Source organism: Xiphias gladius, chromosome 7, assembly GCF_016859285.1.
Source record: "Xiphias gladius isolate SHS-SW01 ecotype Sanya breed wild chromosome 7, ASM1685928v1, whole genome shotgun sequence".
In the NCBI taxonomy this organism is placed as follows: domain Eukaryota; kingdom Metazoa; phylum Chordata; class Actinopteri; order Istiophoriformes; family Xiphiidae; genus Xiphias; species Xiphias gladius.
In genome coordinates this window covers 6,529,820-6,550,046 of record NC_053406.1, presented here as the reverse complement: position 1 = coordinate 6,550,046, position 20,227 = coordinate 6,529,820, and the positions used below count along the sequence as shown (strand labels likewise).

The window sequence follows — 20,227 nt, the reverse complement described above, 5'->3', positions numbered from 1 at the left end:
TCAACATAAGAACGGTGGCTGTGTCTGAAATCCCCCCCCTGTTCACTCTTTAACTGCTCCCCAAATAATAGACACTCAGTAGTATTAGTGCAGTACACATTACAAACACCCATGAATCAGCATTATTTTCTGTTGTCATTGACAGGTATAGTGTCACACAACACTCATATTTGAGGCTGTAAAATGGAGTGCGTTGAATTATGGGATTGGTCGCAGAAATTAGTGTGCATGCCAAGTACACTTGAATACATTTCTCTCTCAGAATTTGGACACAAAGAAAAAGGTATAGGATAAGTATAGTGCACCATATATGGTGATTCTGGACAGAGCGAGTATGACAATGGAATACAAGAATATATAAAAATTTTTAAAAACTTTCACAAATAATGATTAACTTAGAGGTAATTAATCAAAAATGATAGCTGGTGTTAAGAGAGGATATAAAGTGCAGATATTTCTTTATCTTCACCCTGCAGATGTGCTTTGAACTGCTTCACTCATGAAATTTTTGTAGGCCATGTTGGGAAATATACTTGACTGAAGGAGTGAAACATTTTTGTGTCTTAACGGACAGTGTTTTCATATCCTCTGCTCCTTGCATTTAGCATTTCTTAATCTAATTAATTTTGTAAATAAGTTTTTTTTTCATGTAATCCTATTATATATCCTGCGTATAAACTTTTATGAGCAGTGTCCGTTTCTTTGAGTTTTGTGGCTGTGAGCTGCAGGGCTGGTTGTTTGCGAGCCAGTTGTTGTTGGAACAGCTCATTCTCTTGTTTTTATATTAACGCTTCATATTGGTAATGAGTTAGAAACACTTTGCCTCCAGAGTTTAACAGCTCTCTTTTCTCTTTCTGTTTCTGTTCGGAGGCAGTAAATATATTTCCATCACTGATTGACTGAGTCACAGAATTGAAATCCAACGCTACTGTTTTCAGTGTAGCAAGTGACAGGTACTGTACATACTGTACAGGTGTGTTCCAATATAATTTCTTTCTCTCTCCCTTTCCTTGCGACCTCCAGTTCAAGGATATCTTAAGGTCATGGTCCCTGGTGTCCACTGCAATAATGCATCACTGATAAATATCCATGAAGCAGTATTTATTTCCTTTGCAAACGAGTTATGCACACCTAAATTGATTTCAGCCTAACAGTCATACATATTGTAAACATGGAGGCTATAGACATAGGAGGGCCAGAAACATCTCTATAAAGACTCTTTGTAATAGCCCGCAATTAGTTTTTAAATGAACAAAATCCTTTTCAGGTAAATAAGCATAAAACAAGTCGGTTCTGAAAGTAAAACCACTTCTTATTGCTTCTTGGCTTCATGGTGATCATCACCTGTAGATTACATTTACTTGTAAAGCATATAACTGCAGCTCATTGCTCATTCTTCCACTGCAGGACCGCCACACTCCAAAGCTTCCATTCTGTAAAATGGACTTAGTGTGAAACTGTAGCTGTAGAAAGAGACCTCACATGCTGAGGCTCAGTGCTAAAGCTGTACTGGCATTGCTGTGGACAGCCAGAGGTTTTGACTGAGTGACTCTGGTGCTGCCACAGACAGAACCATTGCCCCATGTGCCTGCACTGTTATCACTGTGCGCGGTGCTGCAAAACGGCTGTGGAAAAATCCATCACGAAGCACTAGTTTGAACAAGACACATTCAATCAGTGGTGACAAAACTACCAGACTCTTCAGTTTTCTCGACAGGACTCTGTACAAGGCCTGGGATCAGACTGAAACAGGTGGAAACGAGCATGTGGGTTGCCTACATACTCATTATCTGTGAGAATCCTGACCAGTTTTGTCATGGTCATGTTATTTTATGGTTACGACAACTCTTTCAATCTAGAGTAGAGAAATTCTGCAAGTAATTTTTTTTTTTACAGTTTTCAGTTAATATCATAACTACTGAGTGAGATGATATTGGTGATGTTCATAGATTTCCTTGAATACAGTAGGCAGTAGGCTGTTTAAGCAGTGCAGTGTATGTACTGGAGTTGTGTGTTTGAAGAGCTTGTCAATTTTCAGATTTTATTATTAGCATTATATACATCTATACATCCTATAGATATACTCAGTCTTTTTCCACATCTTAAAGGCTTTCATATATCGAATATAATTTCCTTTTATGTGTTACTAATACTAATAACCTTATTTTTGTAGCACCTTTCATGCAAAGATGCAGCCTAAAGTGTTTGAAAAACCATTAAGAACAAGCAGAAAACAAAAATGATGATAAAAAATAATGTAATAATAATAATAAATAATGTTTCATCACAATAGCAAAAAAAAAAAATTGAAAACACCTATAATAAACCCAACAGCAAAATGATCACCAGATTTTTTATGGGAAACGTTAGGAGGATCTAAAAAGAAAGGCAGAGGAAGATCTGAGAGTTCCTTTTGGATCATAAAGTAAAAAGGCAGTTGCTATATGCAGGTGCAAGGTTGAGTAAGGCTGAGTTACCAAGTAAAAGGACTCGCATATTGTGATGATAGTCCAGTTTCCCAGATTCTGAACATTTTTGTAACACTGCAATTAATGAACTTGCAGGGCTGTTTTGATTTTGTCCTTTTTTGTCCCCATACACCACCAGTATTGCGTAAATAGATGTCCACCGGAACGGTGGTTTACCTATACAGTTAATAGGCATTTTTCACGGGAGATATTTTGACATTTCACAGTAGGAAAAGCACAGGTGTTAATGATCAAATTATTTGTGGATGAATTCCATTTAGCTGATATGGTTTTGGGGTCCTGGTAATGGTAAAGTTACCAGTAACACCTGTGCCTTCTCTGCTATGACAAGGCAAAATGTCTGCTGTGAAAGAGGCCTTTTGGTGTAAAAAACTGCTGGATTTGAGTCCCGGTGAGTTTACCACATCAGCACGGATTATGTTACAATATAGCTGCAATTATTATTCAAGTTTAGATATGGTTATTGAAATCACAAGCCCATAAGCACTTTTAATAATGGTTATTAGTTTAATATACTGAGGTTACTGAGCCATAGTGAGCCTCTGTGATTCTTAGGACAGTATCCATCAGCGTGAAACAGTATTTGTCACGCAATGTTATGCCTTGGGTCAGGTTCTATGAGGCATTTGCCAGTCTCTAAAGGTTACTGGTATTACTGCAAGCCTTCGGACATGCGCAGTTCAACAGAGACCTCACAAGAACCCCAGAGTACTGACTTGAGCAAATCTGGTGAGATCTACTTTAGCTGTAGTAGCATGAAATGGGTTGCTTGGTCCATGTTGTGATGCCTTGTATCTACACTGGGGGGCGCTGGGTGAACAGAAATGTCGTAGCATAGCAAATTTGACAGGAGACCACCTGCTGTTAACTGTTCTAGGTGAGTCGCAGCGGGGGATTGTACTATCAAGTTGTCCTGGTTGGGAGTCAGAAATATGCATCTTCTCTGCCAGTAAGTTATTCATGTTTCAAGACTCTCAAACCAGTCTTCATAACCAGTGCTGATATTACAGTGTTGCAGAGGAATGTATAGCTACTGTTGCAATCCACAGTGGCGTAGCACATGGATCGCCTGTAAAGCCAGCAGAGGGGATTGGGTCTGCGTGGGATTACATATATGTACCGTTTGCGCCGATGAGGAAGTAGCTGTAATGCATCAGCACCATCACATACGCAGAAAAGCTTTACACGATTACGTATCATTACAGTTTAATCGGAGCCCTACTGACTGTAGCATCATAATAAAACTGTCATTTAAAAGGAAGACATAAATATAATAGCATTTACTCATATTACTGACAATCTGTCATGCACATGATGCCAAAAAGTGAGTGAGCATTTGATTAAGCTTATGAGTAAGCACTCCAATAAAAGAGACTGACTTGATTTTCAAGACTTGTCATCTCCGTCTCCTTCAGGCTTATTAGGTATAACACAGAATGCAGGAAAGCCCCCTCTGGGCACATCACTGCTGGGATGATTAAAGGCCAGCAAACAAGGGGGGAGCGAGAGCAGACCGGCTCTGGTCCTCTCTGGCACCCCGGCGCTGATGAGTGACAGCTGCTGCCAGGGGGTTGGTGGAAGCTGACACTGTTTGTGTGTGTGTGTGTGTGTGTGTGTGTGTGTGTGTGTGTGTGTGTGTGTGTGTGTGTCTGTGCATTGCAGTTCTGGGCAATAGATGGAGGCCTTGCTTACGTCCTTTCCCCATCTTTCATTATACTGAGTCTTAACCAACCCTCTGTAATCTTAACCTAAACATAAAAATGAGAAAAAAAAAACATTTAGCCTACAGTAAATTAGCTTCAACTTGACGCGATCTGGCAGACCGACCATACCACAGTGATAATTTTGCCATGGGTCAACAGTGCCACACAGGACAATAATGGTGCCAAAATTTTGCCTTTCAGAAATGCCAGAAGCAGGCACAGTTGTAAGGAATCTGTGTGTGTGTGTGTGAGTGTGTGTGTGTGTGTGTGTGCGCGTGTGTGTGTGTGTGTGTGAGTGTGAGTGTGAGTGTGTGTGTGTGTGTGTGTGTGTGTGTGTGTGCAGACGGAAAACCAATTCTGCGTATGTGTGTGTGAGTGTGTCAGTGTGTGTGTTTGTGTGTTTGTGTGTTTGTGTGTTTGTGTGTGTGTGTGTGCCCTTGCCTTGGCATTTTGGGTTGCTTCAAACCCTGAGGGCCAAAGTCAGTATTTCTTGACGTTCGCATAATTTCTACACAGACACACAGACACACACACACACACACACACACACACACACACACACACACACACACACACACACACACACAACACTGGAAGCTTGCCATGGCCTGTTTGGTTAGTACACACACATTAATATGGATCACTGCTTCACTTCTTTCAAGTGTTATCCTTAACATTTACATTACTGCCCCTGTCATGCTGTTGGAACCAGCTGTGTACTAAACAATGGGCAAGCTGCTGCTCTTATCAACAGACAATATATGCAATTAATCAATGTAATTACTTCCTCCTAGCTTCAGGGGCTGCAAAGTCACATTGCCGACACTATATCCATTGCAATTAGCATTATTAGACTAGCTGTGTATTTATTGTATGTGTGTATGTGTGTGTGTGTGTGTGTGTGTGTGTGTGTGTGTGTGTGTGTGTGTGTGTGTGTGTGTATGAAAAAGACAGAGAGAGACAGAGAGAAAGTGGTGGAGTACAAGAGGTCTCTAAAATATTTCTGATACATCACTTAAAGTGCAGGAAATATCAGCAGATCTCAGTCTAAAAGCTTATATATACAGTGTGTGTGTGTGTGTGTGTGTGTGTGTGTGTGTGTGTGTGTGTGTGTGTGTGTGTGTGTGTGTGTGTGTGTTGTTTGTACCTTCGTGTGATGAAGTAGTGATAAGAAGGACAAATGAGTGTGGTTGGGTGTGTGTGCGTGTGTGTAACATGGATGAGCTGATCTGACAATCCAGGCATGGTCCATTAGACAAACACCATTACTGAGTCTACACTAATAATGCTATCATACGTTGGTATCACATGGACAGATGAATACATGCTCTCGTATGGATACACACATAACGCACACATCCTTCCTTTCATTCTGGTTAATTATGTACATATACACAGTGATGCAAAGAGTTGAAAGCAGAAACAACCTTCATTTTGCAGACATCCACCAAGAGCAGCAGAGAGAGACAGAGCACTAATTGGAAGTGAAACAACACAGCCCACAGTAATGTTTTCCATCCCCACACTCAAAGCTCTCTGCCTGTCTTTTAGTATTAGCTGCAATGAGTCACATCACACTAACATCACACACACCCTCTTGTATGATTAACTTGAATTAATCTTTTCTAAGTGATCACAACACACACACGCTTCAAATTTAAGCCCCGGGTGTTGTGTGTGCGAAAAACGGGTCTTTAAACCTTTAATAAAGAACAGGGGATGCCACACACACACACACACACACGTTTGTCCTACCTGTCTCGTCAATCCATCGGGATTACACTGTAATTTATACGTATAGGAAGCAATTTGTGCAGACGACTGCACTTTTCAGATGTTATAAATGAGTTTTACTGCGTGACCATGGCAACCAAGCATCTCCATCGCCCATGTAGGCTGTTGTAATCAAATTTACCATACAGTAAAATGCATAGAGCACAGGCTTTAATCAAAGTGTAGTTATCTGTGGATAAGATTTTTGAACATGTAATAAATGACCCTTTGTCATTGCTTAAGTCAAGACAGGCAGATGTTAGAGGAACAGTGTCTGTCTGACCGAAGACACTAAGATTGTGTTTTTTTTATGTCATTCCACATTGAGACTTACTGTAACCCAGTAAGAAGGTTAAGTACCCTCTACAGCCAGTTTCTCACTGTCAGTGTTCACATTTCCGCTATTCAGAATATCCCAGTCATAGAAAATTCATTACGTTACAATACTGTAAAACGGAAAAAAACAACAACAAAGGCCTCAGGACAATCACTGCATGTTAAAAAGGTCTTTACATCCTCCCGTCTGCGTTGAATGGAGTTGCCCCAGTGACATAAATTTGACAACTTGTTGTAAGTTGCACTAAAATTTGAGGATGAACATGTTACTAACTGAATTTACTGTACAGATGAATGTGTTATCAGTTCTTTTTATGAAAATGCCAGATTACTGAAACCTATTATAGATTTGTGTTTGAAATGTTGACAGCTAGCTTAAATATTTTGTATGTGGGAATTTACAAAATGAGCGTGCTGATGAGCATGTCTGAGGGTTTTACAGATTGACAGGCAGCGTAAATCAATTTTGATCACGGAGGCTGATGCAGTGCAGCACTGAACCGATATATGTATTTATATATTGGAATTCTGTGTGAAGGCATGCGGTATATTGCTGTGAGGACATGAACTATAGATTTGAGAAGAACTGTGCCAAAGCAATAGAGACAAAGTGTAATTAAAAAACAACAAAGACAGTGATGATCAGAGAAGCTACTGTGCATAACATGATTTCATCTAATCTTGACTCATTAGCAATGACTTTGATTTAGCTTTGACTCAGACAGGAAGGGACAAGGCGCAGACAAAAAGGACAGCAATAAGGTGGCATGCAAGTATAACAAGGTTATGAAGAGTCAAGTGTTTGTCTTTGATCACAGCTGTGATGATGTGTTGTTATTGTATTTGGACATAAGTACAGTGTATGGCTACGGTGTCAGATGAGAATATCGAAAACCTCTTTCATACCTGCCTGTTAAATATGAAATTGGGAAAACCACAGCTTTTCATTTTTACAATTTTGTTTTTGTACTTATTAAAAAAAATATATATATAACATGTTTATTAGTCATTTTTAGAGGTGCTGGTAGGTGATGTGTGTATTTTTTTTTTTTACCTTTTACCAGAGCCCAGCTAGCTGTTACCAGCCTTCATGGTATGCTATGATAGCCATGTCCTGGCTGTAGCATATTTAACTGGCAGAAATTAGAGTGGTATTGATCTTCTCATCTATCTCTCAACAAGAAAGTCAGCAAATGTCCCTAAATGTCAAAATATTGCTTTAAACCAATTAGCGCTAAAAGCCTTCCACTGCATTTTAACGACATTCAGGAGGCTGTTTTATCTGCTTGTTGGAACTTCAGTCTTTTTTCTTTTGCAGTGTTTTAGGTTTTGCTCAAAATTCCCTCAAGAGTTGGATGGAAGCATAGAAAGAGTCAGAGTGTTAAGAACAGACATCCCTTGAGATCCCAGGAGGCAAAAATGAAAAGAAAACGAAGGTGAGGGCAAGGAACGAGAGAGAAACTGAAAAAAATCAAAAGGTCATAAAGGAATGTAGATTGAAAGAAAGAGATGGAAGAGATAAGCCAGAAAGAAGAAAACTATAGTAGTTATTTGTGAAAAGTCAAAAAGTCACCACCTACAAAACATGAGCAGGTGTAATATTATATTACTTTATTTATCTTTTGTACAATGTAATTACAATACAAATATGTAGGTTTAAATACAAAAATTCTGTAAATAAAGATTAAAAATAAACTGGTTTGCTTTGTTACCATCGCTAAACTATGGTTTTACAATCAAGTTTATGAGGTCATTTAGTTTGCTTGAACGCGGAACACAATTAACCTACATATATAATTTGGAGGGCGTGCAAACAAGAGTCCAAGGCTAAAATATATTTTCAGGGAAATATAAGCATTGATTTCATGAGTGAATCAGTCTCGTCTTATAGAGAGAGCAGTTTGGATTTGTTTGGAGGGGAAGCAATATTGATTCGTCTGAAAACAACAAGACAAAACCCTGGGAGGACCTGAGATGGTATAAATTAGGCCGGTGGAACAGAAATTTAGGTTTTCTGAGAAAGCAGCCTATTAGAGGGGATCGCTGCCACAGGAAGAGACCCAATAAGCTAATTAAACTGTGGGGCATTAATGAGCAGGAAACCTAATCAGTGGCAGTCCATATCGACACAATTCAATTCCCAAGAAACATAACAGGATCTCTGGCCAGATTACAGGTTATATAACATACAGAAACAACCTGTGGAAAAACCATTCGATAAAGAACATTTCTACTTTATATTTGCTGAATCTTTTTAAATAGATCTGGACTTTTATGACTCCTGCCAGAAACTGCAAGTTAAAACACAGAAAGCTTTGTTGACATTACTGAAGTTTTAAGTATATAGGGAGTTGTACATACTCAGAAAAAAATCTTTATGAGACTGCAGTTATATCAAAAGCAACATTTTTTAAAAATATAATCAAAAGTGTTGTTTGTGAGGTTTGAAGAGTTGAGGAACATGAATCTGAAATGGAACTGGCTGGCCTTGAGGCAAAAAAGAAAACAAACAGTACTCTGTTTGTGGGCTGCGTGATGAATGTGTCTCTGTTCTAAATATTTTCACACAATCTGTCTCTCACTTTTTATCTCGTATTATCTCATTTTCCTTCCTTCAGACTTCCTCCATCTCATTTTTTAAGGGTATTCGCTCCATTCTCTCCAGTCTCTCACGTACAGGTTATCCTTCCTTCTTTCCTCTAGCAATCTATTCTTCTACTGTTCTATATTTTCTCTTTCTGTTAATCTATCAATCAAATCTCGGTTATCTCACGTAAATATGCATCATAGATCCTTCACTGCTCTTTGCCATGCCTCAGTCTATGTCTGCACATGTCCTCTTCTCTTTTCCTTTTTTAATCATCAATTCCAACATCCATTATGAGTGCTGTACTACTGCAACTGATACAGTAGTACAGTAGAGGTGAATACACAATCGTACTGTATGTGATGAGACCATAGCTTGTGTTTGAACACATTAAAGGATTTATGAATGTTGGAATGTAGTGCATCATTTTTTCAACAAGTTGCACAGTGTTGTAGAGTGTTTGTTTTTTTAAATTTTTTTTATTTCCACTGAGTTGTTAAAGTTCCTTGGGTTTGTCTGAAGATGATGAAGTCCAAAGGACTGTTTCGCTGTATTGTCCAGAGTGTCTGTGTGCTGGAAATCCTGAAGTGTTTTTTTATGTCCCAGTGCCCTTGAAGGAGGGCTTTAGCAACAGAAATGGGCTAGAGAGCCAAAGTGAAGCCATACTGACTTAACTGGGCTCAGCAGCAGTGGAGCATATATACGTGAGGGCTAACGAGTGGAAGAAACATGCTGCTATATACACTTACTGGTTCACATGTCGCACTACACACTGCTGTACCGTCAGCCCTTGCTATTTGGTTCTTGTTATATGACTCAGTTTCCCAAAATGCTTTCCCTCTATTGCTGCCCAATAATATCTGTTACCTGTCTGCTACCTGTAGTTTCCCTCCTCTTTATGGTTCAACAAAAATAAATATGGGGGATAGAAAAAAACACGCTCCTGAAACACTGCTTTAAAAATTTGATTTTTAAGTGTATATAACTTGTTAAAATAAAAAAACGAAATACAATAAATAAAATGATTTGGCCATAATTCTCCACTATTGGTCAGTAAGTCATTTTGGGTTGGTAGGATCAGCTGTTACATCATTGGCTAGTCCTTTCAGGTATCCAAACTTCTGCTGTGCTTGGCTAAGATCAGCATCAGTTTGATCATCAGACAACAAATCAGCTCTCTGCATCTCTGCATATCTTGTGGTGTAGCCATATCCACTAATTATCCACCAAAATCTCCACCAGAAACAAAACCGCCAAAAACATCACATGGGATTGGAATGCATCTGAGTGGAGTCCCCTTTTAAAGAAAGAAACCACTGAACTGTGTCCCCCGACAATGTTCCAAAGGGGCACGTACAGTACATCCAGGGACTTGCAGCAGGTAAAGTAAAGCCAGAGTGGAGAAGTGAAAGCAGGGAGGAGCGGCCGGTCGAGGGTGGAGTGGAGGATTCAGTCCATCAAGTCCAGTGAACCAGAGACCTGATCCTCCAATGGCAGCGAAGCAATTTGCCAACCTCCTTCCAAAGCTCTCATGGGAGTATAAAGAAAGCAATTAAGATCATTATATACTGACTCCTATGAGAGCTTTTAAGAATTTGCCAGGCTGCCACAGGTCGGATGCTAGGCTAACCGTAAGGAACTGCATACCACTCTAAGCAGAGATGCTGAAATTAGTGCCTGGCTTTCTCAGGCTTTAACTCCAGCACTAGCGCTATAGCTTTGGGAGGCAGAGTCTGCCTTAAAGCTCAATTTCAAAAGTCTTTTGCAGATTGTTGGAAAATGGGTTGGCTGCTGCAGCAGGGGCCTTATTCCCTGGTTGCTGAGGCGCTGGTTTGGTCTCCAGTGCTGCCCACTTTGCCTCAAAACGATCATCATCATGAGAATCACTGGCCACCGGAGCTGTTAGCTGGCTGCCCTCTGGTGGCCAGCTGCTAAGGCTGCCACCATTCCCGCCACTGTTGGAGGTCCCATTCTGGAGGGCCATCATGGCACTGCTGTGTGGCGGGAGGCCATTAATAGCTGTTGATAATGGCGGAGTGGAAGAGAATGGTGGTGTAGAAAACCCTCCAGTGGGCCCAACTGCACCAGCTGCTCCTGGGTAAGAATGGTGTTGGCCAGCTGTTCCGAGTGCCCCCACTTTGAGTCCTCCTCCAGCAGCTCCGCCTGCACCTGACGAGCCTGTGGCGGTGCAGAAGACGTTGGCCACCATTTGTGACGGCGTGATGCCCACTACAGGCACACTGGCGTTGGGGTAGGTCATACTGCTGGCCAGACCTGGCATATAGGTCTGCATGGGCACGAATGCGGGTTGGACAGGCTGGCTGGCAAACATTCCCACAGGGGCTGGGGTAGCATCAAAAGCCAAGGGGAAGGGCTGCATTGAGCTTGGAAGGGAGCCTGGGGGCCCAGGAAGACAGGGCTGGATCATGGGGGCCCCAGACATGCTTGGACCGGACATCGTGGGGATGGACATGGAAGGAAGAGACATAGGGGGCCCTGACACTGGAGGGCCTGGTATTAGAGGAACCGATGATATTGACATGGGTGGAAGGGGCATTGGGGCCTGACCTGAGAGGGCAGAGGGGCCCGAGATGAGGGGTTTAGACATGGTGCCAAGGGACATGGAGACAGTGGACACTGAGGCAACTGATATGGCTGCCTGACTGGACATCTGATGACTTGACATTGTGGGGGGTCCAGGGATGGTGGGGATGGTGGGACCTGGGGGAGGGGTCTGTTGAGCCTTGACAGCCTTGGAGACCTCTTCTAGCCATCGTTCAGCCTCAGAGGGTGTTCGTTTGTGTCCGCTCTGCATCGCCACAGAAACTGGAGGAGGAGAGTGGAGTGGAGGCTCTGGCTGCACCCAGGAAGAAGTGGCTAGAGGGATAAAATAAAAGATTTAGAAAGAGTAAAAATTTCTGCACCACTGAGGGTAGTTCAATATTACTATTGATCTGATGTATTTTTTCTTACCCTGCAACGGTGCAGGTGGCGGGGGCAGGACAGGGGGCACAGTGCAGGTTGGAGGGCAATTTGCAGACATAGAGGGGTTGGAGAAGAGCTCCTCTGATGGCTTAGTGAAGGAGGTGTTGATCTGGCTACACAGGGCATTAATACTACTGTCTCCCTCACCTGGCAACCCCATATCCATCTCTGGTACTAGCAAGAAAGAGAAGCACAAAGGGAGGCGAGGAGGTGGGGAGAGAGCAAAAGACAATGGAAATAAGGAAAAGGATGAAAAGAAGAGATGGAATAGGAGAGGAGGAGGATTAAGTAGAAGGACAAACACACAGAGAGAGGGAAAAAAATATTTATTCATTTGTGTAATAGACCCAGTTAACATCAAAAGCATAGAAACTAAAGAACTGTGAATTACCTAAAAAACACAAGATTCTCAAGACAAATATGTGCTAATCAGGGTCTTCTCTTTGAAAATAAAAAGGTTCATACTGACAAGGACAGTTCAAGCAAAACTTTGAGGACCCACAGACTACCCAACCCCATGTAGTATTATCATTGACTTTTGTGTCTTGTGCATTGGGATGACCCAGACAGAGGTGAATTTGGCTTAGTGTATCCATGTTTTTAAACTGTAACTGATCCAACCAGCGAGGGATTAGGCAGCATATTGTTCCTGTCTGACTTTGGTTTGGACTACAGCTTCAAACTCTCCTGCACAGACCACAGATAAAAATAGATATAATATTTAATAATCTGTTCCTTTTCACCTGCCCCTCTGTGTGTGTATGTGTGTGTGTGTGTGTGTGTGTGTGTGTGTGTGTGTGTGTGTGTGTGTGTGTGTGCGTGTGCGTGTGTGTGTGTGCATGTGTGTAATTCTCTCCATGCAGTGGCAGGTTTAAGGGCTGGTAGAGGACATGCTGAAGGCTAAGTAGGACAGCTGATTGACCGCACAAATCAATACAACAATTGTTCGGAGAGTCACAAGGAAGCAGGGAGGCAGTGGAATTGGCTGCTACCGCTTAGTGTCTGAATCTGTGTGTGTGTGCGCGTGTGTGCGCGTGTGCGTGTGCGTGTGCGTGTGTGTGTGTGTGTGTGTGTGTGTGTGTGTGTGTGTGTTTGCGTGTGAAAAAGGGAGAGAGAGTACCGTGCACAAGATTGAAGCTGCACCAAATCCACCACCGCTGGATATATACACTAACCATCATCAGAGAATAATGTGAAATGGAGTGAGAGTGGGAGGTGAATGTTATGGTTTAGTATCCCAGTCTGGCATAGAGTCCCCTCTCTTTTATCTTCTAATGACTGTAATCAGCATTGCTACTGAGCGCTCTGCTCCTGTGGCACCACACTGAGTGGGTATGTCTATGTGTGTGTTCCTGTGTGTGTGTGTGTGTGTGTGTGTGTGTGTGTGTGTGTGTGTGTGTGTGTGTGTGTGTGTGTGTGTGTGTGTGTGTGTGAGTGTGAGTGTGAGTTTGTGTGTGTGCGTACACCAACCTGTGAGGGGTAAATCAGTTATTAATTGTCCTTAGTACAAAGCCAAGAGCTCTCAGAGTCCCGCAGGCAACAGCCATCGGTGCTGTTGCTAATAGTAATAATAACAGCACTTCACATAACTGCCTTTTATCTCTGCACACATTAAATGAAAGGCTAGTGTTGGGATTAAACTAATGCTAACACCTTGTCTGCATGAAAACATGAATTTAAATGCATCTGAGATGTGCTGAAGGTTTATTCTGTAATATGATTGCTTAGACCTCTTCAACCAGGGGTCAGTGATGTCACTCCGAAGCCAAATGGAAAATGTAATAAAGCTCCAATCTGCAAATAACCATGACGCAAGTGAAACTCACAGCCCCCAAATGTTGCTTGACTTCTTTGACATGCTAAAAATGATTTGGGGATATGAGTTTGTGAAAAATAATTTTTCCTTTTGCAAGGGAGAGATCCCGTCTGACTTCACTGTGGGTGCCGAGGAGACATTTTGATACCAAGTATAAATCAAATGTGGATCAATCACCTCTAGGAGCAAGACCAGTGTTAATAAATTTAACTGACGTCAGGAATTCTGACGCTTTCCCTCTAAGGGACTGTACAAAAATTATTGGGGGTATGAGGGCTGAACCATACACTTCACTTTATAAAAATTAAAAGCCCTCCCCTGCATTATTTCTGTTTTTCTTTTTGGCCCTTCCCCTTGAGTAAGTAAAAACACTGCAACACTTTCCCCCCCTTACTTCAAAATAATAAAACAATAGTACAGTTGGTACAGTTTGTTTTATCACAAATAACTAAAAGTGTATAAAGAATTCCATATAGTTTACCTTAACATATTAATGTAACAATAATTTTCCCACAGACACCAAATCACACATTAGAAATGGAATTAGCAGTTGCAAAAAACTATGGCAAACATAACTAAATGGTGCACTCTGTTTATGGAACTTTTCTGATTCTCTCATTTTTTGAACCAAAGTATATTATTGTCCTCCCCACCCCAGATGCCAAATAATAAATCTGATTAGACTGATTTGACTCTTTTACATCCTGCAATTTTATGACCAATTTTATCCTAAAAGACAGATGTGTGTTTCTGCAAATGGCTCAGAGCAGCTAAAGGTTGGGACCTTCTGACCCTAGTAAACGGCAGATAAAAGGAAGAACACAGCAGAGGCAGGTCCCCTGGTGACTCCACCTGTGAGTCTAACGTGAGTCTTCTAACAAGAACTTCTTAACTCACCAGGGTTCTTGGCCTGGAAGTCGGTCTTGCGTTGCAGTGTGGATGGCAGGTCGTTGAGGCGAAGCGACAGCTGCCTCTTGAAGGGAGAGTTCTTCTGGCTGAGTGCTGGGAATCCCCGGAATGAGCCCTGCCGCACCAGCTGCTCGATGGGCGCGTGGCGGCGAGGGATGGCATGAGGCCCGCCCGGTTCTGGGCGGTCCATGGGGGACGCCGCACCCTCGGGTGGGGAGGCAGTGCCAGGTGGGAGAGCTGGAATGGCAGAGGGCTGGTCTGGAGGGGGAAGGGTTAGTAATCTCATAGAGCATAATCTATAAAAATGATATATTTCCAATTTTATGAGCAGTTATTAGAGTGGATGTTTTACTTTGTGTGGACACTTCCTCCTACCTTTCTTCTTGTCCTGCAGTTTGTCATCCCGCTCGCTGCTGCTGCCCGGTTGGCTGCAAGAGGAGTTTGCGCGGAAGGAGCCCTCACGAACGAATGAGGTGCGACTGGCATCGAAGGACGCCGTCACGCCACACTCCTTCTCCCTGCGCTGCTTCCTCTCCAGACAGGCGGCAAAGGCACAGCCAACTGCATGGCTCAGTCTCTCCCCCTGGTGGAGCAAAAAACAGCGATTAAAGCACTTAAAGCCATATTTACACCTGACCTGGAATGATCATTTTCACACCGTCTGAACACAGCGCACGTCAGCAGTCCTCAGAGTTAGCCGCTCATACTGCTTTTCTTCCACAGAGGTGTTTTCATGCTATATGTGATTACTGTTCATGTCAGCCTTAAAAATCAAGTTTGTGCATTTACATGCAACAGAGCTGCCACAGTGAGGATCGGATGAGAGCGCAATTTTCCACCTCAAATCTCTACTGATGTCACAAATCAACATGAGTTCATTGTGTGGCTCTGAATGCAACTCATTCCAACCAGCTCTTTGCAGTTACTTCCTACTTTCCCATCACCTCCCTGCCTGTCTTCACTTCCTCTCTCTGCAAAGAAAGCCATGACAGCTATAGGAGAGACAGCTCGGTTTGAGATGAGCACATCGAAATATGGAGAGTGTGCGGTGGAAATAGAATCACACGGAGATGGACAGATAACTCCACGGGTCTCTGTCTAATCCCCGCTCCTAATCCCACAGGTCTGTGCTACGCTCACTTCAATCCACATTAGTAATCCAACCCACAGTCTAAAATGATGAAACCACAATTGGGGATGAAACCACAATGCACCATGGTGGCACTGGCTCTATTGCAGTTGCCTTTCAATCTTACACTTTGAAAACTTTAATCTCCTCTGAGAGGCAATTTGTAGTACTGCAGAGAACATTAGACACATTAAAAGCACATCAAATAAACAGACACAAACATTAATGCAAAACAATCTATGGCAACCATCATAAATATCATCAAAGTCCAGCTAGGCGTTTAAATTGCTGATCAATAACTGTATACCAGTAATTATGGTAGAGATAAATAATGAGTAACAGTAGTGCTAAGTGTGCCTACATGATACATGCATGGCAGACTGTACTGTAAGTTAGTGTGGGTTCAACATGTTAAATATGGCTGAAGCTAATGATTGTTTTCATTAGAGATTATCTGTTTATTTCTATTAACTGATTCGTTGTTAAGTGTAAGAAATGTCAAAAATAGAAAAAAATGCCCATTACAATTTCAAGAGTCCAAGATGATGTCTCGTTTTATCTTCCACTAGTCTAAAACCTAAAAGTACACACTTCCTAATCATATAAAACTGAGGAAAATGAAAAAAAAACCCTCACATTTCAGAGGCTTAAAAAGGAAATATAGCGATTTTTGCTTGATAAATTACTTAAATGATTAATTGATTGTTGAAATTAGTGTCTGTTAGTTTTGTGTGGATTGACTAACCCATCATCTTATCCACTTAACAATTCCGCACTGATTTGAAACAAACCCACAATTTTCAAGACCTTACATGACAAGAGAATTTGTAGGCTTTAAAACTCATTTGGGAATTGGGAAAAAAAAATGTAAGAGAGAGCCAAAGTAAAAACACAACTTCCACGTTCTGTTCCAAGAGTAAGAAAACTTGCCTCAAAACCACAGTGACATTTGCAATATCATAAATAACTAAAAAAAACACAGCCTTGGAACAGAGCCTTACTCGACAATATGTTTTGTGGTTGACTCCATTTGCAGAGATAAGAACATTAAATTTATTATAGAATGATCTATTATATTTGAGTTTTTCTGTATTTTATGAACACAATTTCCCATGAACCCTAGTCAATTGTGGGTAAACGTCAGGAGTCGAAGGGCTGCAGCTAGTTCCGATATGTCAGGACAGAAAGGACCAAAAGGTGTAGAAGTTTTTAAACAGCACATTACAACTAGACACAACTTTTAAAAAATTGCTTTATTAGAGCGCTTTGGTGATATGAACGAAACCAAGTCATGATGATGTAAGTGCCCACGCTGGGAATTTTTCATGGAAGCTGTAGTTTTGTGTATGCTAAGCAATTATTCGTAGTTTCACTTTGTTGAATTCATAAAGGCTACGACTTCTTATCGCAACTGATGTAGCGGTTGCAGATTTATCTTAGAATAATATTAGTAAAGCCCAGGAACTTGCTGAATAAGAGATTGCATTGAGTTACAGAAGATCAAGGAACAGAAGCTAACCCAGACGTGATGTCATGACTGTCCCTGAAGGATAAACGGAAGCTTAATTGTCCTCTCACCGAGTCTTTGAGAGCCATGAAGCAGTGGCACATCCACCGTCTGGTGGTCCCGTCTCGGCAGATGTAGGAGAAGGCCTTGTCATAGTTACGATCGGGAGCGCAGAATGAAACCTTCTCTATGGTCTGGTCCACAATGAGGTCCTGAGAGAGACACAGAGGAACAGACACAGATAGGTCAGAGAGAATCAGAATTAACAGCTCACAGTAGAGTCAATCGAATTGTTTCCACAGGTACTGTAGTTTGAATTAAATGACATTTGACATGATTCTGTCTCTCTGACAGCAGCTTTAAAATATGACGGACAGGAAATAGCTGGTAGACTGATCCAACACTTGACACACTGCTGTCAACTTCGGTTGACCCTGTCAAACCCTCCTCACTCCAACCTATTTACACATCCACCAATGACAGAAAAGGAAGTCTGACCGCAGACTAATGACACTGGACCCTCTGGGATGTTTCCACTACTTGCCCTTCCCTCTATAAAAGGGTTATTCAGGCTGTCTCAGTGTCTAAAGACACTATAGAGGAAACTAAGAGGGGCCCTTCTCTTTCTCTGTGTACATTAAGGGGCTCCCAGCTCACCTCTTTGACTCACTGAAAACAGAAAGAGAAGGAAAAACAAGTTCTGAGAGGGAAAGAAAGGGAAGAAAGAGAAAGAGGGTTCAAACACTCATCCATGCACTTCCTTCCTCTCCTCTAGTGTCAGCGAAAACAAGAAGAGGGGAGAATGAGATGAGAGGAAGAGGGAGGATGAGGACGGGAAAGGAGGAGAAAAGAAGGAGGGATGTGTGGAGAAAGAGGTGGAAGAATAACAGTCCATTCATTGTGGGCCAATTAGTGATTGAAGGGGGATGCTGGTACCGAGGTGAAAGGCTGTGCGGAGAGCAGTCTGTGTCTGTGTGTGTGTGTGTGTGTGTGTGTGCGTGTACGAGCTCCTTCATCACTGGTACAGTAAGTTTCTCTGTGTTACTAGAAACACGTTAAAACTGTATGTATTGGCTTTTTTTTTTTTAGAGAGAGATTTATAATAGTTTCTGCTCTCGTGAGATTTGTTTTTTTGTTGACATCTGCAGCAATAAAATGTGCGTGTGGACAAAGGTGTCTCAGATCTTGATATCAGCGAAAAGGAACAGACGACTCAGGGTGTCTGTGTGACACCCTGAGTCACACAGAAGCATGTGACTCAGGGTGTCGCAGAGAAGCCTCACTGCACAGAAAAACTGCTGAACAGAAAAAGCCTTTACTGTTTCTTTAGCTCGTGAAGGTCATGTGGAGCTGTGTCTCTAATGCACACACATCTAAGCCCACGTACACTGTACATTCACAGACTCTAGGAAAGGCTGTGAATAATGATCGTGTGGGTGTTATTAAGCGCAGGCTTGCTGAGTCATTGATGGAGGCTGGAGGCTTATGGCTAACATCTTAGCAGCATTAGCATTCATTTGGAGTTGCATTTCCATCCAGTATTCACTCCCCTTTAGCTCTGTTTTTGATCTCTACCAACTCCTAACTGTTTGCTGCTAAATGCGCCACGAAGTTCACCAGCTGGCCGCTAACCTTGCCTGTCAGAGCGCACCTGGAAACAAAAAAGCTTCACCAAAAACACGGATACTAATAAAAAAGATGCTAAAAAGTCTCTGTAGACCTGAGGGGGACTGCAGAGACCCCTTTCACATTACAAATAATCCTTTCATCCATTGTTTATCTCACTACATTAATTACAGCAGCTTTGACCACTATCTACAAAATTAGAAAATGCTGAAGGAAAAATATTGATGAGCTTTCTGGAATATAACAAAGATGTTTAACTTGCTTGAAGTGGAAAAGTTATCAATAAATGAATTGTGCTTGAGCAAGAATGTGGCAACATTAGCTGACTTTTACAGAACAATGTTAACCCATCCAGTACTCATTCAGTTTCTGAGTCTTTGTTACTTTCTACATTCGGTTAAGTCACTTGAAACCTGTGGCTGGAAATTCATGTGAACCTCACCTAAAAATCATTGAAATGTTACTTTATAAAATGCACCTGACCATTGTAGAAGCAGTGAGGCTGGAGAGCAATGATTACTGTGATTGAGACAAGAACATATAGGAGGATAAAAAGAAGGTATAAGGGAAAACGCAACAGTCTAGTGCAAACACACAAAATTCATTCTTTTCTGATACTAGTGGATTTTTCCCCTTGAAGGATAGAGCTGGTGATATTATATACTGACTTGTTGTTAACAAATCCCATGAAAAGACCGAAACCAACAATGTGTTTGTCTGTCTCTCAATACTTTATGACTTCCCCTCTTTGTGGCTCTCAGCCCCAAGCCCTTTGGTTCCTACTCAAGACTTAAATCTTCACACGAAGAGCCCAAAACAGCTGGGCTCGGTAGTTGTTTTTGCTAACATTATTTACAGTGTAGTACACAGTGCATTTGTTGGGGACTATTTTCCCCTGTGGATTAATACAGATTTTGTGTGCTGCTTACAACATCAAGACAGTGTATGTGGGACTGATTCAAGATCAATTCAATTTCAATTCAATTTATATAGCCCCAAATCATAATAGAAGTTATCTCAGGGCACTTTTCATATAGAGCAGGTCTAGACCGTACTCTTCATCTACAACTACAGTGCCAATGTTCTGTGGCTAACTAACGTGTTTTAAATGGTTTTTGGACAACAATAAGATACTGTATATCAGGCCATGGCTAAAGAGATACACATCTTGCAAGCCTTTTCCTTTAATATGTTCAGATGTGATAAATCACGGCAAAGGATAAAAGGGGATGGAGACGGAAGTTGGAGGGGGAGAGGAGTTCTGGGACCAGGGGACTGGGAGAGGTGAGGTCATGTGTGGCCCCTAAACAAAAAAAACAGGAAAGAAAGAGCGAGTCAGGGAGAGGCTGCTCTACTGGGCTCGCTCT

The 20,227-nt window shown here is 41.8% G+C and overlaps 1 protein-coding gene across 2 annotated transcripts in view; it reads right to left on the bottom strand.

Moving 5' to 3' along the window:
- Positions 1-7,941: 7,941 nt before the first annotated feature.
- The window catches only part of numbl (NUMB like endocytic adaptor protein), a 32,444-nt gene continuing 20,158 nt past the window's right edge, over positions 7,942-20,227 (bottom strand). Inside the window, exons 5-9 of one of the 2 annotated variants that reach the window (XM_040131779.1) lie at positions 17,306-17,446; positions 14,974-15,181; positions 14,587-14,856; positions 11,862-12,047; positions 7,942-11,765 (exon numbers count right to left, since the gene is read on the bottom strand). In XM_040131779.1, the coding sequence (XP_039987713.1) occupies positions 10,627-11,765; positions 11,862-12,047; positions 14,587-14,856; positions 14,974-15,181; positions 17,306-17,446 (1,944 nt within the window). In that variant the 3' untranslated portion in view covers positions 7,942-10,626. The remainder of the gene's footprint in view (positions 11,766-11,861; positions 12,048-14,586; positions 14,857-14,973; positions 15,182-17,305; positions 17,447-20,227) is intronic. The other variant, XM_040131780.1, reaches the window with a different exon arrangement.